Genomic DNA, 24,140 nt, shown 5'->3' on the forward strand with positions numbered 1-24,140 from the left:
GAAAGGAGAGAAGAAGATGAGAAGATGAGAGGTGGGGTGGGGAAGATGGGGGATTTGATTAACGAACGTGACATGAGTCTTGAGAGCAGGGGATGCTCCTGTACAGAAACATCTTCCGCACAAACATATTTTCTATATGAGCATCATGTGTCATTGAAAAACAAACAAACAAATAAACAAACAAACATTCAAAACCTGATGCCGGCGGCAAAAAACAAGCCCCATGTCAAACAAGAGAAGCGGGTTTGCCTCCACATAGAGAGAGAGAGGAAGAGCGAGAGAGAGGGGGGAGATAAAGCAATAGAAAAGAACAGGCAATGCGAGAGAGCGTGCTCTATTCCATTGCCATGGCAACAGTGAATTCCAAAGTCTACGGTGGAGCTGGCGAGTGTGCGTGTGTGTATGCGTGTGTTTTATGTGTGTGTTGGTGGAGTAGAGGACTGGATGTAACAGCTGAGAGGATTTTGCTGAGATAAAAAAAAAGAAAAAGAAGTCCCTGAATTCCACTGGTGTGCAGAGGAGCTGGGATGTCACACACCATCGAAAGCAACGCACACGTGTAGGTACGCGGTGGTCATACATGACTGCATACAGTACAAGAGGAATGAACATTCACAAGAGAGATGACAGACGTGTGAGTCATTAGCGCAGTGGTCACAGTGTCTCGGCATGTTTCATCCATCCAACTTTCTTCCCGTTGGTGCGACGGCTTAATCACGCGCGCTTAACACTGTGTCATGTTTTGAAATGCACAATACAGCGGATCTTTCAAAGCCGAAAGATCCTGAGCGAGGAAAGATGTGATGCCTTGCCCGAGGGCGCTTCGGCAGAGCAGCTGCTTTCCTGCTTGAACTGACATCCTTAGATTTCAACAAGCAGAGTCTTCCTGAAGTGAAAATCCCCATCGGCACTGACACTGGGTCAGGTTTTGCTTCTTTTTTTTTTGCTTTTTTAATGCAAGCTGTTGCCAAAAACTGCAGGGCACCTAAAATCCACATGAGAGACATCTGCAGCAGCACAGCAGGGGATGCTGAGTTGTTTCAAGTCAGCAGCACATCTTGAGGCACATCTGACCAAAAAAAAAATCCCCATTTGAACACTCCCAAGAAAATGACAACACTGGTCCTCTGTTCAGATACAACAGTTGTTAACATTTATCTGAAAACAACTTCTAACACAGCACTGGCATTCCTCACGCATATCTACATATACTAGAAAGGTGATATATAATATGAGCTTATGAATGGCTAGTAAGTCTAGTATCAAAACCTGTGCTCTGTTCCTGATATTTTTTAAATTTGACTTAAAGAACACGGGCAGGACGATGGTGTGACAGTTAGCACTGCACAGCACGAAGGTTCTGAGGTCGACTCCACCACGTGTCTGGGGCCTTACTGTGTGGAGTTTGCATGTTTGTGTGGGTTTTCTCCAGGTGCTCCAGTCCACTCACAGTCCAAAGGCATGCGGTTAGTGAGGTTAGGTTCACATGTTCATAGGTGTGAGTGTGAATGGTTGTCTGTCTATCTGTGTTAGCCCTGCGTCAGACTGGCAACCTGTCCAGGGTGTACCCCGCATGGTAGCTGGGATAGGCTCCAGCCCCCCTGTAACCCTGCCCAAAAGACAGTATAAGAGAAAGACGTAGCTCCTGGGTCTCTCCACTGGTGAAATGTCTTGAACTATATTTCTTTTAATGGCCACTGGGGTGGAGGAGGCACTTGACATCTGTAAACACTTTCCTAACGAGTTCACGATCTCAGTCACTCATTTTGGGTCACAGTGAATAAAACATTAAGTCCATTTTGGTCACTTTAAGTCAGAAGATTATCCAGGGCATGCTCATTGGTTAAGAACATGTGACATACAAGTCATTAACCAGCATAGACAGATCCATCTCTTGCTCGTCACATCTGGTTTGAAAACACCAAGATCGTGTTGGTGAACATGCTAATTAAAAGACTATGTCTGTCTTTTAAACAGATGACTTTGTCTGGCATTGTTATGGGAACACACGTTACCAGTACAAAGCTGCATCCACTGGTCTGACTGCAGTGACTAAGGTGCGAAAATCTAAGGAGCTTGGAAAGAAAAGCGTCTGGACTTCTTTGAGTTGCTTGAAGACGTTTCACCTCTCATCCGAGAAGCTTCTTCAGTATCAAGAATCTCTTTCCTCTACCAAAAGAAACTGCATGGGCTTTGCTGCTTACAGGGGCTCTTCTAAGTTAACATAAAGTAGTGAGTCAAGATTATCGGCAGAAATCAAAGCTTTTTTGTGGCAGCAAGTAAGCAAAGAGCCCATCCAGACAAAACTATACAGAACACTCTAAAGCTCTTCAACACCTCTGCCCCCACCAGGGAATGACAAGGAAAAATTTAGTATCGCTTCTCACAATTTTTGGCTCACGAAACCCTTTAAACTTGCAGTCAAAGTCCTCGTGAAAACGCCAAGGTGTGAATGTTGATCATGCAGCGTTTAAACATCTCTTCTGCCTAGAACAAGAAAAAGCACCTACATGCTATGCTCTCATTCTTGGATTCCTAAAGAGAACACCTGAACCATGAATCGGGCTTTCATGCTCACAGATGAGCACAAGCTGATATGCGAGGCTCCCAAATAGCACCTCTCTGTACACCTTATCTTTCAAGCATCTAGCCAGAAGTAACATTTTGTGAAGATAAGTTCTTGTCACTGTTGCAAACATTAAAAGCATGAATATTGATCTTTGGGACATAATCAGATGAACGGTTTGAATAATTGCAAAAACTGTAAATTATAAGGTTATTGTAAAATATTTGTATGAGTTTAGCTTTTTTATTGCAAGAAATGTAAACATCTATAACCAGAAACGTAGCTAATGTACATGAAGCCCTTGATTTTCCCTTGCTTTTTAAAATCTATTTAAATCCTACAGTGGAGTATTAGGGATGTCTGTGAAATAAAAAAATACTAGTGATTATTATTCCTGTTTTTTTTTATGCATATAAGATAAGAAAGCTGCATCTAGGTCTGCATCAGGTAAACATGCTGATTTAATGGTAAATTGCAGAATTATTGCAGCATGATAGAAATTGCAGGCGACCTTTTTTAGTCAATATCAAATTCATCTGCAAAAATACATTTGGTATATAGACCACAGAATCTGTCCTTCTTTTCAAATGACAGAGTATTATCAAAACTGTAATACAATGTGAGTTTATGAACAGCCCATCTAGTGGTCATTAGAAGAAGTGCACTGCACTCAGCATTCATCTTGATTGCTTCTTTTTTTAACCCCCTTTGAAAGCCCTGCAGGACCCCTGGGAGGCCTGCAATCAGTAACAGCAATCAAAACACAAATAGGAACATCAGACATTGTTATTTTGTACTCAGAACCCTGAATATAAACCTGCTTTTTCAGACTGACAGCGTGCATTAGGAGGGCGCCTCCTCCAGTAGCAGCACAACATGGATAAACACATGTTGAAAGGGCTCGCCGGCGGCAGCACAAACACAGAGGAGGAAAGTTCAAGGACACATCAGCCACACTCTGCATCAGGAACACAAGCAATGGTGGGAATCCTGCTATGAATACAGAACAGAAGAAGAACGTGGACAAACTGTAGCAGCTCACTGGAGCAATGGTCATGATTATGACAGCAACAGAGGGGAGCAACCATCTCAAACCATCAAGTTCAAGTCCGGGGAAAAATCAGCATACAATTACTGTGTATATATTACATAATTATTATACTGTACACACACGTATGTCTTTACAGCCTAATGCTTATTTAATAGACGCACTTTGCAGAAATTAGTATTCGTTCTTCCAATCTCGCTCCCTGTCTGTTTTTATTTGTTTTTGTTTGCATTTCACACAACACACCACCACATTATTACAAGCAAATAACAGATATACTGGCTTTTGCCACTATTTTACCTTTGTAGACATGATTTTCTGCCTGCCCTTAATTCCATATGCAATCACACAAACTCCCATTTTCCTATTTTATAAACATAAAGTCTGGCATTGGTTTATAGGAGTGTTAGAGTAAAATTGGTGCTTTGAGAGAGTTATGTACTATGATGTTCAACTTACTTTTAGAAATAAAAAAAAAATGTTAAATTCTAATATTGACCAAAAAGTCCAGCTGGAGCAAAGTGAAACTTAGCCCGATCACTTGGCGTCCTTGAGTAATATTCGATACTCAGACAGAGAAATCTAAATCCAGACTCCTGCCCAGAGAGCCCACACTCTGTATATCCCCCTGCACAGCGGATCCTACACATGCCATAAAACACATTGTTCTCTAACAAAGCACAGCAGAAACATATCAGTCAAGCTGTGATGGGTCTATTTGAAATAAAAGTGAAATTTTCTGCTGATGAAAATAAATCCCTTACACTCAGAGACTGTTTATAAAGGACTGAGTCGAGCATTTAGTCCGTTCCCTCTACATACCTATAAGTTTGCTTTATCTCATCCTTGATCTTGTTTCCACACTATTCACTATTTTCTCTTCCCTCGCTTTCATCGTGGCTGTCTTACCTTGAAAAACGTCCTGTTCCTCGGCTCTCCTTTAGTTACTTTTACCTTTAATGTGACACTTTATTCTGCAAAAGCTCCTTTAAACGTTTCCTTGTAAACACGCGTACAGAACGACGCGCGATCGCTGCCACACGATTTTATCCAGAGTACAATGCTTGCATGTGGCGCGCTCTTCTACGGTCTAAGCCGATCGGATTGACGCGCTGTCATATAATCAAGGTAATACATATGGTATTACATAAGACATAAGACTGTCGTTTGAATAATAACGTGTATTAATTATAGTCTTACCTCTGGAAAAACAACTTTTTGCAGCGGTGCTCGTGCAGATTGTGACGAAGCCCGTGATTGGAGAGAGCGAGAGAGAGAGAGAGTGATGGGTTGGAAAGAAGGAGGATGCGAGGACTGGCTGTTTTTTTTTTACACACTAGTGTTTGTAGCGAATGCAGCTCTGATCATGATGCTGATGGTTGGGGGTTTTTTGTTTTTTTTTTTTGTTTGTTTTTTTGGAGATTTAATCAGTGAAGGAACATTTTGTCACATATTGGAGTTTCAAACGTTTCTTGAGGTTTTACAGAGCTGTTAGTTTCCGGTGTCCTCAGTGAAAATGGTATAGAGGCTTTAGGCTGAGAGAACAGGTGTGACTGAGTTATTCTTGTGACTTAAGTCAAAAGTCACAGGATGGGGCATTTTCGTGTCTAAATGTGCCTCAGATCTAAATGGGGAAAATCAGGTCAGATCAGAGCTGAACAGCAGGGGTTGCAAAAAATTCTTAATCCTTCAGATGTGCCCACGTTCCTGAAAATAAGTGAATACATTACTTAAAATAAATAAATAAATGAAAATGATCTGTTATAAATAATCATTTTAGGGGCCAGATCTGCCCAGGGACCAAATCATTATGATCCAAGCAACCACCCTCACATCACCCATGTTATGTGGAATCCAGCTTTGCTGTTGGATTTGGGATATCTCTCTTCTCTGACTTTAACACCCATCCCAAGACTGAGAACTGCCACTTCCTCGTCGGGTTTCAAAGGTCATAAAATGCTATAGTTTACAGTATCAAAAAAGCATGTTCACATTATGGTACAGAAAAAAAATCATTTTCACCTCTGTAGATCTGTAGATGGGTTTGCTGTTCATAACACCTGTACAATGGCAGGTTTTCGTTTATTTTGACTCATCCATCTGGATTCTTATGGTTCTGTTGGAGGTTTCTTCCTGTGAAAAGGGAGTTTTTCCTTCCCACAGTCGCCAACGTGCTTGCTCATAGGGGGTCATATGATTGTTGGGTTTTTATTGTAGGGTCTACCTTACAATATAAAGCACCTTGAGGTGACTGTAGTTGTGATTTGGTGCTGTATAAATAAAACTGAATTGAATTCTTGTAAAGCTTAAAGTTAGTGTCATGACTGTCTTAATGGACAGGTGACAGGCAACAGTAGCTGACCTGTGTCTGCTTTGCTTCACCTTCACTAATCAGAGACACTGAACTGGACCTCTCTACGGTTTGTGCTGTTGGTGCATTTCACAGCATTTTAAATGCAATTATCATAAAAGTAATATGTTGTTTTCTGTATGCTACATAAAATCCAATAATCTTTAATCAGCTTTAGTTTAGGTGAATGAAATCCTAGTATTTTAGTCTTCTTGTACTAAGTAACAATTATGAACTATCTCTGTCTACATTAAAGCTATACAGTTTATGAATGCTAAGTTAACACTTCCCTTATTTCATATTTAGTGAGTTCTCGCCCCAGAACACAAAAACCAATGTGCAGTGGAACATAAATCAATATCCATTCATTCTTTACAGTTTTCCGTATTTAAGGTTGCAGAGGGGTGTGGAACCTGTTCCAGGTCAAGATATGGTGTAAACACTGAATGCCACACATCACAGAACCTGGCAACCACACTCCTATCTACGCCTGTGGCCAGTTAGGAAGTTTAGACCCAGTATCTACTTGCCGGGAGGAAACAGTGCCAACTGCTGCATTACCATGTTAATCTTTTTTAAAAATGTCTCATATTGCAATATATAAACTTTTCTGCCCCCAATAGTCGACAAAACAACAAGGAAACCAAACACTTTTTCGAATACCAGCCTGTGGTTACTTATTTGTGCCACTCCCAAATGAGAATGAATGATGATGAGATGGCTAAAACTTTTATTTAAGTGATCTTCACAATCAAGATATGGTGTAAACACAGCAGGGTGGAACTCCCAAATCTTTAGGAATGACCTAAAATTTTAAGCATGTCTGCAGGGGGTTGATGATCGCTGAGTGAGTACAGGAAAGGTGCTAAAATTCTGGCTTAAAAAAAAGAAAACACAAAATAAAGACATTTTATACTGTTCTGGGTTAGATTGTCACAACTCTGGCTATGTTACTGACATGATGCAGCCGTACAGCTGATTGCTACACTTTGTTAACCAACACTGTTGAAATTCACTGACAACACTGCAAATTCGAGACTTCATAGTGACACCTCACAAACCAGTGAATGATGTTATGGTGGCTATGACCTTCTTTTAAATATGATGCACAGTCCAAACCCACTTTCATCAAAATGAGTTTGGAATTTTCAGGAGTTTCTCACAGGATCCATGAAGGAAGCCAAGATGAAATCTGTAAATGATTCCAGTTATTTTTCTTCTTTACATTAGGATCATCATACTGTCATCATGTAGGAAAAGAATTGAGTACAAATACAGTTATTGGATCAGACCAGAATCTGCATGTTCTAAACGTTAGAGGACTCAGATTCTGATGATTGATGATTATGAAAGTTGTGTTGCCCTACAGCCATGTAAGACAGAAGAAAAAAGAAAGAAAGAAGAATGAGGTGAAAAATGACTGTGGAAAGGAGAACGGACAGAATGGGACAACCTTTACAGGTTTCATAAGGAACACAGAGGGAGCTAAACTAAGATGGATAGTCAATATGGATCAGAAGACCGCAGGGGGGAGAGGATAGTCGATCGGGAGAGAGAGAGAGAGAGAGAGAGAGAGAGAGAGAGAGAGAGAGAGAGAGAGTGTGTGTGTGTGTGTGTGTGTTGGAAGTATTCAAAAGAGAGGATCCAAGGCAATAAAGACAGACAGAGAGGAAATCAATGTTCAGGCCAGAGAGACAAACATTTAGAAATGAACTGCAGTCCCTCTCTGTAGTGACAGTAAAAGCCCAAACTTCCACTAGCATTCACAGTCCAGTCACACAGCGGGCAGCAGGAGATTACACAAAAAAAGAAGAGACTCATAACACTGTCAAGACCTGGGAAAAAGCCCTGACTCAGGTACGTGAGATTTTGCAGTAAAGGGATGTTTTGCTTTAGTTATTGGTATTTCAGGTATTGTATGAATATTGTTGAAGTGTGTTGGTCAGTCAGTGCACCAGTTTAGGACAGTCTGAACTATATGATCTTCTATGATGAAATCAACCTGATGGCTACAGCCATGGTCCGAGTCCCTTAAAGGAGATGTAGAAAAACACAGTAACTACTCCTCACATCACCACTAAGGCAGGTAATGTTAAACATGAGAGCTTCCTACATACATTCATGTCCCATAACGTATTCCATTTAATGTAGTTTCTTAAACATTCATCTAGTGCTATTATCAGATCAAAAAATGTTTCGTTTCATTTCAGTAAATATGCGCTGAATCAAAAACACTTGAAGGTTACTGTTTAGACCAGGGACGCCAACCTAAGGCCCAGGGACCAGAATCGGCACAACAAACATTGGACATCTAACTATCGTTCAGAAGTTTCATAGCTTTTTTGACTGTTCAAGACGTCCACTGGGGCATTCATACCGCTCCAAAGTAATTAAGTAAGAGATAAACAAATAATGGAAATGTTTCTGTCTTTCACCAGCCACTATAGAAAAAGTAGATGGGGCACAAATGCATAAATAATGCATTTTTTTCACAGAGGTTACAAAAATAGCACATTTTCATATATTAAGATATCTGGGGGATTAATTGCGTAGTTAAACTTTACACCCATAGGAAAGGGAGTAGCACAGGCCAAGCACACTTAATATCAAAGTGGTCTGTCTGTGGCTCATTATGTAAAATGAGTTTGAAATACCTGGTTTAGAGCATTTTCCTTATTCTAATATAAACTGCTGAGGCAGACAGGGTCATCAACATTGGCATGCAAAAACATAGTACTAAAGATGATGCTTATAAATGTGACGATTTTAGTCAGTTAGTCCTCTTTTCCTCTGCGAAAATAGTTTGGAAATTTTTTCTTTAGTGAATGCAACAATAGATTTTGATAGATGTCGCTCAGGCATTTTGATAGATGTCACCCAGTTTTGTTTTGTTTTTTTCAAGCTGAAATGTTCCTGAGACAAAGGTAATTAGCCTGAAGAACAAAGGAGGTCTTAAAAGGTATAAAAGTATAAAAATACATAGCTGAAATTCCAGCCCAGTTATGGACCATTTGACTTTGGACAACGTTCTTGTCCCTTTGGGATTCCTGATAACTGGACAGACACTAATTATAAAGTTTGCAAGTTCCTTTCAAACTTGTCGTTGCTTGGAAGTGAGAATGATGTAATGGTGTCTGCATCACTGAGCTCACAGCTGCACTTTTCATTAGAGCAGCAGGAACACACTCTTCTGATCAGAGAGAGGAAGTTTCAGGCATTTTATGGGCAGCTGGTCTGACACAATTCAGACAAGTTATTTAATATAGCTTGATTAATGTGTTTAATAACATGTTGTTAACAAGGAGGCTCATCTGACCACAATGAGAAGGATGATGAGGCTTAGAAGATTGAGGTATGTTGCAATAGGAAGACAACTGCAGCACCTTTTTGTAAAGCACCCAATGGAATGGACTAAATGAACACAGTTCACATTATATGTACGTTAGGTTAGCATGTTAGGTAGTGATTCATACTGTGGGCGTAAAGGTGAAAATCAATGGCTGTCTGTCTGTGTGTCTCTGTGTTAGCCTCATGATGTGCTGGAAACCTGTCCACAGCGTACCTTATCTCTTGTCTCATGACAGCAGAAACAGACCCTGAATTGGATAAGCGGTTTAAGGAAATTGATGGATGTGTCAGGAATGGCAGTGGAGGTGTTCATGAGGACCCACAATAAATAACACAAGGTAGATGAAATAAACTCGAACCCAACAGTCAGAAATTGAATTGAAAATAAAGCAAAGTGGGCTCTGAAGTAAAACCCAAAACAGACAAAATCATAGTTTAACTGATTTATTGGAATACAGTGAGCATGCACATGCAGAGATGCCAGCGAGGAAGACTTTCAGGAGACTGAACAGGTAATTGGGAGAGATGCTGAGGTTGGTAATGCCAGCAGAGTACACAGAAACACCCCATAGAATAATTTGTGAGGTGAGTACTCAAAGGAGTTGTAGAAGGGTGGCAAGTATGTTAATACAGAGAAGTTTCACTGAAAAGCGAGCTGTTCTTCAGCCACACGGGGAGCACTGGGAAGTGGTTACACTTTGCAGTAGTTTCAGTTCTTTCCACACAGAAAAGCATCCAAGTGAACTCCAAGCATCCTAAAGTGCATCATTACAAACTGCATGAATATGTTTAGTCTGCAGTTGTGTTGAAGACAGGAGCAACAAAAGTAAATACAGGAAGGGACTGAGTTCTTGACTACTGAGAATTTAGAGAACTTACATTTGTTTTATTGCTAGTTTATAGTCTGTAGTGTCTATGGCACCCTGCCCCATGCCAGAATGCAAAGTAGTGTAACAAACACAAATTTGTTACACTACTTGTTGCATTACTTCCATCTTTCTCCCTAAACTGACTTGAAACACGTTGTCTCATATTTACTATTTAACAGTATAATATATAGGCTGCTGTTCATCACACCAGTTGAAGTTCAGGGTCTGGCTGCTGGGCTGGGGTTGAAATACACTCAGCTCATCACTCTCGGTTCTTTGCTAGTTTAGCGTTAGCATGCTGCCTGTGCAGATGTTAGCAAAGAGCTTAAGTTGTGTTAGCAGCATAATGCAGCTGCTGGATGCAGTTTGCACTTTCCTATCGCACTCTCATCCTTTTGTGCAATAAAAATCAAAGTAATCTCCATATCCAGGCTGTGGACTAATTGTCCCCTCCAGCACACTGACTAAAATCGGCAAGTACAAGCAGAACCAAAGGGAGGCAGACTAGCAATTCCAAGGAATTGAACTGGCAAGAACTGGGAATGAGTTTCTCAATTCCCATTCCTAGTACACATGCAATGCACTACATACTTGCTTGTACATCATGCAAATTTCACCATGGTATGCTGAGAAATACAATTTTACTGTGATTGTGATGCTACTGCATTTTGTGAACATTTGCAACTTGCTATGCCATACATAATGCTAAATGCTTCTGAAGCAAAGATGATAGTTAAGTTATAAAACACAACATTAAACAATGCTACAACAGGAATAGTTTTACCTGCAATGCCTCAAAAAAGTTAGCCAGGTAGCGCTGAAGCCTTCTGGTTGAAAACTGTTTGGTGTTCCTTAGTTACTGACAGCAGAAACATCAGCGCAAAGTTATGTAATTTATCTATGGTGTGCTCTTATATAGAAATTATACTGGTTTGGTGCATTCTGGAATAAATATAATATAATCATTTAATATCATTTAATATTCCACAAAAATATAACATCAAAACGATTTAGTAAGCAAATGTGTTATGCAAGAGGTGAGTCATGCTTTAATAAGGGGCCATAATGCATTTCATTTTCAGGCTTGCCATTGTTACATAAGTGCTGATATCAAGACATGCAAATATGCTTCTGAACTAATCAATTTTTCACTCACTGTGTAACCTGATCTGGATTTTTTCTCCTGTGACATTTGAAGCCGATCCTTTGCCCTCAGTAGCCCAGGATGTGTGGTGAAAGGTGGAAAAATGGTGAAAATGTTAAAAATAATCCCAGTTGGATTGCTAAGGACTGGAGATCACTTATTACTGAGATAACTGACTAGTTCAGCAGTGATATTCATCATGACGCATTATGTTAAAACCATCACATTTAGTCCTTTTAAACATGGACCTGTTGTACTTCTGTATTTTCATTCATTGACTCCGGACCACTTTGGTATGATTCATACTTCACTATAATCTGGTTCAGTCACTCTGTCTAAAAGAAGCTTTTTCAGCTCCCCATTTAAGTTTTTGTGATTGGCTTGGCTTGTCACTTGAAAAAAGAAACCGTAGGCAGGAGGTGGGTGCAGGTGGAGCTTCTGGTCTCATACACAGAGCCATGTGCTTGCCATAACCGTTTTATCCTCTCTCTTATGACATCATACAGAGCCAGAAATATATGAAATGCCCACCCCGATTTACACTATAGGCAGTATAAAATATGCCTGTAGCTTTCAGGTGTGAAAAGTGATGACAGTGCAGAAGTGCCTTAAACCTGTATTTTCTTTAATGGCCACTAGGAGGCGATACCTGTGATTGCAAAAACACCTCAGGGAAAATGGCCATTTGCCCTGGTCTATGTGACCACTTTGCTGTTGGAATTATGGACTCAGTGGTTCACTCAATATGATGTGAAATCAGTGACTGAGTCTGTTTTTGAAATTCTGGTCATTCCAGGTTTCAGAAAAGAGGATCCATGTATTTGTATTTGCTAGTGAGTAAAGTAAGATCTACCACTCACAGTGTAAACACTGACTTCATTTGGTCACATTTATGATCACCTACCACTTCAACCACAAGATAAGTAAAATCATAATTTGTTCCCTTTAATAAATTGTGTCTTTATATAAACTATCAACTGACAAAATTATAACAGTTTTAACAGTGACGCATAACATTTTATTTCCCCATTTTTTCCATTTATTTAACAATCTTTCGATCAATTTTAATTAACAAACAAACTGTCTCCAAACTACTGCTCAAATTCCCACAAGAGTTTTTAAATGAGTGCACATTATGAACAACTAAACACAAAGGAGGCTGGATCCAGGCAAGCTTTATTGGTTTTAAACTTTTAAACAAAACACTGCTGGCAGATTAAAATCCTGCAAATAGTACATTTTCAGGAATATTGAAAACAAAAGTCTCTATTGGAACCAACATGTTTTAGTAATAACATGGCCAATTATTGTCTGATCATGAATCATTAATGTAAACTTTTCCCCTATCATTGATAATGTAAACATATCCAGGGTAACTGGCATAAAGAATATACAGTGAGAACATATATACACCCAAATCACAGTCTGAGGAAACGTCTGCGCTGAATAAAAGAAGTAAACTTTTCAAAAGTGGTTCACGGAATCAGAGCTCTACATCTCTAATGTGATGTCCTCAAAAACACCGTTCTGATTTATTTGTATCAAGAAAAAAACCCTCAGAGGTCAGCTACATAAATATATCTGTGTGTGTGTGTCTGTTTGTGTTAGTGTGTGTGTGTGTGTTTGTGTGTGCTCGCTACACAGCAAGGATGCTCAGCTTTGGCATTTAAAATAAACATCTCAAAACATAAAGCAGAAGCTCTCATAATCAGCTGCTAAAGAATTTTCTATTTCATTTTCACATAGCAAATATTCATAAAATATGCTATTAACACTGCAATTAATTTGCTACAATGTTTTTCGTTAACAGTATCACAGGCTGTAAGCGTAACATTTCTCCCCAGTAGGTCTAAAAATGGCTACAAACAATGCCCTATGCTAGGCATGATTGTTAATATGCTACAAAAACAAGCAATCTTTCTGGTCACTGTGCAACAGGAGAACTTGGATAGGAGGCAAACTGGAAAATGTGTTTCATAGTAACATATTTATAGGTACTCAGAATCAGAAGCTTTATTCAGTTAGTTTTTTTCAATATACCTCTAAATAACCCCAAACAATCCAAATCATTCCAAATAATCCCAAACTTGCTCTCTGTAATATTGGAAGGACTAACATTTTTCTGTTATGCTACAAACTGTAAACATAGGTGACCTTAAATTTTCTATCTTGCTGTTTAAAAAAGATTCATATTATGAGGATTTAAAATGTGCAGATTGAAAGTGTTTTTAAACTTTAAAGTGCTAAGCTAAATACATATTAAAGCACGAAAACCTGGAATCATACCCATTTTTAGTTTGCTCTCCATCCAAGTTTATGTTCATCAAAGCCTCGACCTCCATCTGTTCTTTATATAAACACCCTATTTCATTATAACAAACCAGGAAGATTGAGATTCAATTATGAACCTGTCAGTTCAGGTAAGAACACCGTCACCAAAGTGCACCAAAGTTAAACACTGTTAGATCATTTCATTGTCAAACCTCACAGAGCTCACACAATTTAAGCTATCGGGATTCAAAACGCTTTCTCAGTCTACCTAAACCCAGGCTTGTCCTTGTCATGCAGTATCTGACTAAAGCCCCAATCACACAGGCTTAAAGACTGAACATCTAGTAACCACCGCTTACAAGTGAAACATGTGCATTCTCTTACCAGAAAATGTATATTCTGTAATCAGTTACGAGTGGTTGTTACAATGTTGCACTAAAAACCTCCTTGTAGTTGCTAACAGGAAGCTGCAGTCATCTGTAGTTTGCATTAAAAATGCCAATGTCTGCAAACATGTGCCAACTACATGGTGGTGGTACTACTAAGTGGTAGTAAAACTGTGAAGAGTGCGACATAAACCAGAAACAAGAGACCAACGGCCTTCAAAATAAAAGTATTAGTTGCAGCGGGAAGGCACAACTTTTACTTGAAGGCAAACGTTTTCCATTTCTGGTTTGTATTGCCCTTCAAATTCCATGTATTCCACTACAGCTCAGAGAGCAGTTGGCAAGTGTTTGCAGACAAGTTGGTATCTGCCATGCAAACTACAGGCAACTGTGGCAATCTGCTAGCCACCAATGCAATCACAAGGAGTTGTTGGCGCAGCACCTCCTTAGCAATCAATTTCACCTAGTGACAACCAGGAACATTCAGTATTTACCAACTTTTTTAGGGAATTTAGATATTTTCCGTAGTAACCAGAGGTTGCCAGGGCATCACTGACCTGTGTGACCGGGGCCTTAATGACACATCTGTTGTCACTGATGGAAGGTCTGAGAGTTTGCTGCTGCTGTTGCTACATCAGGCTACGTCAGACAGAGCAGAAACAAAGCGCCAAATACAAATCACTACAAATGGAAAGAGCCATCTTCCTTGGATATTTATTTTAGAAAACTGGTAGATAATCAATTATTAATAACTCCATATAAACCAACCAAGTAAAAAAGGCAAGGTAAGTTCAGTCCTATTGGAGTTCTTTTAGTGAATTGAATAGATTCAAATGAAATTCAATCTCCACCTGGTTTTACATTTTCTCATATCTGCATGTAGTATTAAGTATACATCTAAGACAATAAATTCTAAGTTCATGGCGTCAACATTAAAACTCCAAGGCATCCAGTTTGATTGTACCATGGGTGATCACCGCTGAAAGAGACAGTCCCCATTCGCTCAGGTCATGGAAACCTTCAACCTGTGAAGCTCCCACAGATGGTCGTTGACTGTGCTCAGTTAAAAAGTCTCAGTTACATCTTCTGCTTCAGTCTTCAAAATGTTAAACATTCATTCTCAAAGCTTCCAACTTCTAATACAAACAACTTAGAAAATTTGATAGCTAAAACATCTTAAACATATGGGAGAACATTTATTTCAGCAAGATCGCAGAAGAGGGAGAAGAAGATCTGTACATTAGAAGTATAAATCTCTATTCATACACAGTTTACCTCTGGTTGTACCTGTAGGTCATGGTACAAGGGCAAAAGTGATAAGTGATACTGATTATTAATACACTGGGCACTCTGTATCATAAAGATGGTTTTTCATGAACAGGGTTGGGAAGAACTGAAGAGGATGTGGTGGTGTTAAATTTAAATACACCTGGAAATTCCATGTGAAAGCAGACGAAACATTAAATAATGTTTTTTTTTTTCAATAAACACTAATAACATTTTTTTAATATGTTAAAGTAGCTAGGCCTTATTAGAGCTTGTCTGCTGGCTTTTTTACAGCACACTTCTGTCAAACATTTTATTTATTTCTTTACATCTGCACTGTAAAATGATGTGGTAATGCAGGGATGTCTTTTTGTTTTATAGCTCAAACTGGAGATTAGAAATTTCACCAAGGATTTTTCCATTGGCCTTTTGGATTAATATGGGAATCTGTGGGAAATAAAAGTACTTTTATTTACTTTTTTTCTAAACTTTTCTTCCATGAAGATAAATGTTTTCTGAAATTTAATTAAAACTCTTATTTTTTGTTGTTGTAAAATGAAATAAATTACTAAATAAAATCAAGATAATTTTGTTTTAAATCAGAATAAATAGCCTTAAAAATGGTCCATCCTAGTTGTGAAACAGATTTTAAAGATATAAAATAAATATGGTTTACACAATGTGAAAATGTGCAAACAAACATTCAATGGTCAAAGTCCTCCTTTAACTGAGACGACCGGAGTCAAATTTAGATGTATTCTCTGAAAACTGTGAGCTGTGTTAGATGTAACACCCTCAAAAGTCTACTGCATGTAGCTTCCCTTATGGACAAATACCAAAATGTAAACAATAATTATAATAATATACATATTTTTTTAATAATCATTACTAAGGTGTTACTTCCATGAAACCAAGATTTATTTCTAAAGTAATCAAGATACTGCATCGACCTTCCCAACCACATTCACAAAAATATGAAAACATTAATTACAAGAAATTTGAGTAATGTTTTCATATGATTCATAATTCAACATTTATCTTGTTTTTGTGAATGGACAGCATTTTGGAAGTGATTCAGCTTCCTGTTTCCTGTGCTGTTTGACACTGTTGCCTGTGTATCATGGCCGTGATGATGAATGTACCCGTCAGAAACCCCACAAACGTCTTGTTGCTACTAATCATCGTATCTCTCACTCCCTCCCATGTTCCCTCCCAGCGTGTTAAAAGTTTTGTTGAGTGTCTGTCTTCATCTCGGGCTCAGCATCAGCAGTGAGTCATCCCTCCGCCCACCTGCTTCTCTTCACCTCCTCCCCTCTTTTCTCTCCTCTTTTTTGATCTCCTTAAACCTCACTTCTTCTACTTCTTTGCTACAACCCTTCCTCCCACACACTTGGCGGGTACGGGATCTGTGTTCATGTGTGTTTTTGTCGTGTGGTGTATAAGCGCTGTAACAGAACCAATCTAACCCCCCACCCTCATCCCCAACCCCAGATGTGTTTTTCCCTCCTGCGCCCTCCATATGTAGCCTAGCATGGCGAGGCGCTCATTCGCATGTGTGCGTGGTAGCGTGGAGGAGGCACGGCAGAGGGTGGCGCCGCCATAGGCAGGGACTGGGGTGCAGGCCCACTCGGGTGAGGGTGTGGCTGAGGGTGGGAGTGGATATGTGAACCCCTGGACAGGGTCGAGGTGGCACCTGGGTGAAGAGGATGTGGATATGAGGAGGAGGTGGAGGAGGAAGAAGCTGGTTGGAGCTGGTAGCTGGCAGCTGATGACGGTCCAGAGGAAGAGGGTGTTGCCTGGGAGCTGCTGCCCCCCTTGGGAAATGGCTGCTGGGGTGGAGTTTGGTTGAGCTGGATGGAGATGTCAGAGGAGACATCGGAGGCACTGCGGCCTCGCTGTGGTGGAGCCCAGGAGTCTGGGTGGAGGTACTGGCCGCTGTAGTCGCTGCAGTCGGACATGCGGGGGCGGTACAGTGCAGGGTGGGGCCGGTAAAGCTCCTCCTCAGCGTAACGCTTCATGAAGAGGTAGACAGACATCACTCCTGCACCCTGGAGACACAAACAAAATACTGCAACGTTACAGGATATCCTGTTTGTTGTTTTGTAGATTCATCCAGTGGTAATATTATTTGGTCTGATTAGTTTTTCTTTCGTTTTTTTTAGGTTTGTTGTTAAGCATGATGTATCTCGCTCTATTAATCTGGCTCTTTAAACACAGTCCTCTGCAGTGATACAGCATGTCTGTCATGCTTTTTCAAACAAAAGCAATGTAATTTTCTCCACAGTCCATCATTGTGGCAATGATGGACTGTGGGGTGGGCCATTTATATGGATACACCGTAATAACATGGGAATGGCTGATGATATTAAAGTCCTGTTTGTGGCACATTAGTATATGTGAGGGGGCAAACTCCTCAAGATGGGTGGTGACCATGGTGGCCATTTAGAAGTCAGCCATCTTGGATACAACTTTTGTTTTTTTCAATAGGAAGAGGGCCATGTGACACATCAAACGTATTGGTAATGACCACTTGCATTTGTGCATCTTTGAGTGTGATCCTGAGTGAATCAGGGGGACAACGTCAACTTGACAAGTCTATGAATGTCGAGAAAAGTAACACCATTGTGCTGGTCACAGTGCTGACCTGATGTTTCTTTTTGGAGATAAAGTATCTGAATTTCAGGAGCAGAACCATGCCTCCAAACACACTCCTTCTGGTTCTCATCTATATATGTTCCCCCTGTTTGTTCTCATTTACGTGCCCCACCCTCTGTCCCCTTTTCAATTCTTTAACTTCTTCGCTTCTCATTAGTACATGTGGATCTGCCAGGCCCGGGAGCCACCGCCAGTCCCCTTCTAGGTCTTCCCTGAACTGCAGCTCAATTCATGTCCAAGCCATTTACCTTTATCTACTAAAATGCTGTCAAACCTCAAATGAGGACGTGGGCCCAGCGAGTGAATTGTAGCTTGGACACAATGGAGTCTTGCACTGAAAACTACTAATTGACCTCTTGGTTGAGTCCCATCTCTCCACCAGCGATGAAAGAATTTGATATTTGTTTGTGAAACAAGTTTGAGGTCCATGGGAACAATGACCTTAAAGGAGAAGAACAATTCAAATTCAAATTCAAATTTTATTTGTCACGTACACAGTCATACACAGTACGATATGTAGTGAAATGCTTGGACAACTGCTCGTGACCTAAAGAAAACAAAAAAAGGAAAAGGCTATGAATAAGATAGGAAATAAATATGAAAAATTAAAAAGGGTAAATTTAACTAGGAAGGAATAGAATATAAATTAAGGTTAAAAATGAAATAACTGTACAACACAAATTAGAATGAAGGGTAAATTTAACTGGGAAGAATAAGATAAAGATAAATATATAAATTAAAGTTGAAAATAAAATAACTGTACAACAAAATACACAATACACAATATAGAACTATATAAGAATGTATGAAGAAATCTAAATCTAAATAAATATATACACAATAACAGCAGCTGTACAAGTATTAACCGGAAATGAAGAATATAGTGACCAGTGTTGTGCAAAACCAAAGTCCAGAAAGTCCAGTGTGTGTGTAAGAACTGTATGTGTGGGTCAGTACTGTGTGGTGGTGTGATTGAGAGACCGTATCGCCTGCTCCTCCTCAGTCTCTCTGTGTTGGTCTTCAGGGAGCGGAATCGCTTTCCTGACCTCAACAGAGAGAACAGTCTGTTGTTGGGATGGCTGAGGTCCTTCACGATCTTCCTGGCCTTGGTCCAGCACCGCCTGCTGTAATTTAGTAGCTTTTCCTTATGGCTAATATTTGTAATCACAGCTCAAGTTTAGTTGCAGGTAGACTTCTTCCCTATCATCTATAGTAAGATATAGAAGCTATGCTTTGGGACTATAAACCTTCATTCAAAAGGAAGAAACGGTAATCATTATGCAGTCCCAACATGCATCAGTCCTGCCACTGCACAGAGGAAGGACCTTGCAGACATAGATGATTGAGTTTGGTGTGGAAGAACTTGATTGGCTTGCACGGTCTATCTGATATCATTGTGTTGATGTTTTTCTAGGATCAACATTGCATCTGACAAATCACATAATTATGATGTCATAGCTTTGCAACTTGGACAATAACTTGCCGATGTCCTTTCATGAAAAATCTTTAAAGAAACAGATCAATCAACGTTTTGTAGATCCAGGAATAACACCAACATGATGAGTATCTCACATCGAGAGCCTTGCACAGAGTCCTGACCTCAACCCAACAGAACACCTTTGGGATGAATTAGAGCAGAGACCAAGCCAGACCTTTATCTCCAACATCAGTGTCTGAGCTCACAAAGGCACTTCTGAAAGAACTTTCAAAAATCCCCAAAGGATTTGAAGCTGTTATAGCTGCAAAGGGTGTGTCGACATCACATCCTTTGTAGCTATAGAATCTATAGATTAAGAATGGGATGTCACTCAAGTTCACATGCAGGTGAAGGCAGACGAGCAAATACTTTTGGAAATATTGCATATATATTATTGCTATCTTTCTTATAGTGGAAGTAGTTAGCTTCTAAAAAAATGTTAAATGATTGAAATCACATGTATAATCCAAAACATACCTACTGGCTATAGAATTTCAGATCTAACTGGCCATATTCAAAACAGCTCTAGTAATATAGTTTAGGATAGACAGCAATGCAAGTGACGCTGATGCATTGACAATGTCTGCCAAAAAAACCCATAAATTAGATGAAGCGGGAACAGGCTCCTCTCTCTCTCCATCCATGACACGACAACATCTGCATTGCCTAAGGGAGCCAAAGAGAACAATGCAGAGTTCCCAGAAAATTCCCATACGCTTAAAGATTTACTAAACACAAGAATCAGCATCATCCTCCCTAAAGTGCAACACACCATAAGGAGGAGGGTGGGGGGATGAAATAAATCCGTACTAATTTTGCAGAGAGTTGACAAAAAGGCTCGGTGCTCCTCAGCGGAATGAGCCATTATCAAAAATGTATTCATGTTTTCACCCGGGCATCCGCTGAGCATTCACAGCTCATTCACTATTCATCCACAACATCATCGCTACAACAACCCTGAAACCTGAATGCTGATGAACGTGTGTGTGTGTGTGTGTGTGTGTGTGTGTGTGTGTGTGTGTGTGTGTGTGTGTGTGTGTGTGTGTGTGTGTGTGTGTGACAGAAAAATTGTGTAGTTAAATGTTCTTTGCTATTCCAGCGCAGGTTAGAAGAAGACTGGGGAAGAAAAGAGAAGATAAGGTATGGAAAGAGGGCAGAGTTAAAGAAAATAAATAAAAGGAGAGGAAGTAAGATGAAGGAATGAAGTGATAAAACATGTAAAAAAAAAAAAAGAAAAAAAAGGGGGAAGCGAGTGAACGGATGATTAGAAAAGAAAAAAAAGAAAAAAAAAAAAAAGAAGAGGATGCCTGAGTGACACATGCATGAGTAAAGATGCTAAGACGGATAAACCCATGTCAAAGGAATGGAAAGACGACAGGTAAATGAGCGAAAAGAGGATTAAATAGGAAAAGAGGGGCAAGACTAATAGAAGATTAGGAGGAGCATGTGATTACAGCAGGTGAAGACGCGATAAAGACAGATGACAGCCACTTTATGGGCACGAAAGATGGGAAACAAGATGGGAGGATAGAAGAAAGGATAAAAATTGGAATGAATAAGAAAAATTTAGAGGAAATGGAGGACAAAAATAAAGATGGGACGTGAATTAAAAAAAAATTAACAGGAGAATCAAAGCAAAAGCTAAGCAAGAAAACATGAGTCAAAGATTTAAGCGAAGACTGGAGGAGAAGAAAACAGGATTATAGACTGAAAGATAACTGAAGAGGGAGGACTAAGATCAAAGAAACGATGGTGAAAAAAAGAAGTGGGAAGGGAAGAAGTATGAAGTAAGAGAGAAGAGAGCAAAGAAGAGAGCAAAAGATGAAGTTAAGCCACACCATGCAAGAGGACAGCAGAGGAGATAAGAAGAAGAAGAAGGAGGGGACAACAGAGGATTAAAGAACTGAAGATAAAAGGAGAGAGAAAGAGACAAGATAAAAGTAGAGGACATATAAAGAGAGAAAAGACTTGAGTTAGGCAGAGAAGAGACAGCAGGAAAAGGGAAAGGAGAAAGACAAAAGGGACAGAGATGAAATGGAAGGAATGAAGGATGAAGGAGGAGTGGAGCACCCTCTTTCTCCCAGTGAGGAATATTTGGATGCAGAGCTGCTGCCCTCAAGTATTCAAGCTATTAACATTTATGAATATTGATGCGGGCAAGATGACGGGCTCCTACGCAGGCACTTTTTAAATCTGTGTGTGTTTAGCTGAATAAGTCTGCATTTTCAGCAAGCGTGCATGCATGTGTGTGTGCGACTGTGTGTGCACATGTTTAGACAGCATGGTCGACATCCAAGCAAGATTCCAAACAATCTCTGCATGAACATTAAGGCTTATAAATGTTGAGCAGCAGCACATTTTTGTGTCACTGGGAACTTCTCACTGTGCCTGAGCACATCTGCAGTGTGTGAGTTTTCCGTTCAGCATGCGATCACTCACGTGTTTGTCTGTGTGCAGCAGCTGTGCGTGTTCGTGCTTGATTAACTCTTTGAGAATGCGTGTGGTGGTGCGTATTAGCGTGCTTCAATCACCTCTTTGAGGAGGAAGGAGGAGGCGGCAAAGGCAAAGGACCAGCCGTAGTGATAGTGGAAGAACTGCTCAGGCTCTCGAGGTCGGTTCATCACCTCATCGTTAATACTGGAGATGTACAAAACCAGACCCACCACCAGACTAAGACCTGCAAGAGCACAAATACACACATATGGTAATCACACAGTGAGAAAGATAGATGGTCCCGCTGTATGATAATATAGCGTATCCACGTCTCCTTGCATAAGTAAAATATAACATCAGAAGATGAGTCAAGTGTTGGATGTTATTCTGAGCCATCTGCTTTCCCCAGAGCAGGCACTGGAACTCCCTTGGGAACAGGGTATTCCTGCAGGCTGGTAACCTCTATAAACACATATCTGCACATGAATATGCAGAAGTCGAATGAAAGGGACATGATTTAAGTTACAAAAAGCTTTCTGGTTTTTGTTTGCAGTCTGCTTGTCATCACATTTGAGTAGGCTGCAGTTAGATGCTGGTACTGTGCAGACCCTTTAGGAAACACAGAAGGTGTTTTATTTTTCAAAAACTTAATCTCAAAAACATGGATTATTATTTGACAGCGTTAAGGTTTTATTTGGTTTTCTAATATATAGCTTATATCTGCTTTCATAAACAAACAGCAGAGTACGGAACAGGAAAACTTGACCCAAACACCTTTAAGATCACACGGAACACCTAGCTGTAGATAGTTGTAGATAAGCAGGACTCGAAACTCAAAGGGATTAAGTAAGAGAGGCAGATTTATTGCACTGTAGAAAAACTAAAAAAAAAAATACAAACTAAGAAAACGTAATCTAAACTGGAACCAAAGGACGTGGAAGCTAGGAAACAATAAACAGACAAACTAGACGCTAACTATGAACACCAGGGAGCCCAAGGACCACAAGAAGGACGCACAGCAATGTGGGACAACGCAACAACTGGCAGAGGAAGACAGAGGACTAAATACACAGAGGATAACGAGGGGATGGGAAACAGGAGGGAAACACAGCTGGAAGTAATCAGACAAAATGAGACAGGGAGGAAGCAAAACTGAATACAGTTGTGAAACACAGGATGTGAGACTGTGAAAAGAAAACAGGAAACAAGACATGACAGACTACATATGAAATGTGGACACAGGGGAGGCAAGGACACAGAACCATGAAGCATACGACATCAAAGAATTATAACTGAAACCAGAATTTACAGAGCCAGTGCCATGACACTATCTACTGTTAGTCTTTAACCTCCTAGGACCCGAACTCTTCCACAGCATGCAGTTTTAATTTCTCTTTGATATTTGGGCATGAATGTAAAAATAAAGAATTACCAGATTTTTTTTACCTTATTTTTCTTTTTATGAAAAGTCAGAGCCACATATGAGGATATTCGTTTAAAATTTTGATAGAACAGTAGCAGTATAATGTCCTCGTAAGTGGATATCAGGCCCTTGTAGAGCAAAATTGAGTATTTTGGTCTAAATAACCCAAAATGTGATGTCCACATATGTGGACGCCAGGTCCTAGGAGGTTAAAGTTTAGATAGCCTCTGTTTGAGACACAGGGTGTGATGTACTCAACATGTGTAGATGCCATAGGATTGTTTATACATTTTAAGTTTCTCTTTTCAATTAAATATGGGGTTCAATGTATTTGCAAATCATTGCATTCTAGTATTAGTTCATTTTACACACAGTTTTTGAAGCAGTCATGGTCCTACAGTGGATTCATTAGCTCATCTCCACTGTGGAGAATAGTTAGGAATTAAAAGTATAAATGGATTAAATAACATATCTAAAACACATACTTCTGTTTTTTGTAATAAAACGTGACCACAATGACTCAAAAATGATAACAGCTCCTCTGTGACCTTTACTGTCACCTTTTAGGGCTCCTGGAAATTAGTGTAGCCAAGAGGTTAAGATGAGTTTATTCTGACAATTAAAATAATGGACTGTCACTGTAAACACAGTAAGACAAACAACTGTACATACCAATGTTTTGGACAGGGCATAATATACTATAAGACACCACTATATACTCATCTAAATGTGCAAAGTGTATCATTTTTGAGTCAAAACAGTTTCATGTTAAATACAAGAGCAAAAAGAAAGAAACAAGCAGCTTATGACATTTAGTTCTCTATCCTTCATAAATGTTTAACAAACCTCCAAACTACAAATAACCAGTAAATCAGGAGGGGCGAGGCTAATGCTGCATTCCCCG

The 24,140-nt window shown here is 39.8% G+C and overlaps 1 protein-coding gene across 1 annotated transcript in view; it reads right to left on the reverse strand.

Annotated features, from left to right (window-relative positions):
• Positions 1-12,542: 12,542 nt before the first annotated feature.
• The window catches only part of cacng7a (calcium channel, voltage-dependent, gamma subunit 7a), a 41,021-nt gene continuing 29,423 nt past the window's right edge, over positions 12,543-24,140 (reverse strand). Inside the window, exons 5-6 of the mRNA XM_085395803.1 lie at positions 21,912-22,057; positions 12,543-17,296 (exon numbers count right to left, since the gene is read on the reverse strand). Coding sequence (XP_085251929.1) covers positions 16,775-17,296; positions 21,912-22,057 — 668 coding nt within the window. The 3' untranslated portion in view covers positions 12,543-16,774. The remainder of the gene's footprint in view (positions 17,297-21,911; positions 22,058-24,140) is intronic.

The sequence above is a fragment of the Rhamphochromis longiceps genome, linkage group LG22 (genome assembly GCF_057381845.1).
Source record: "Rhamphochromis longiceps isolate RC_006_pf linkage group LG22, R_longiceps_female_GT1.1, whole genome shotgun sequence".
Classification (NCBI taxonomy): Eukaryota; Metazoa; Chordata; class Actinopteri; order Cichliformes; family Cichlidae; genus Rhamphochromis; species Rhamphochromis longiceps.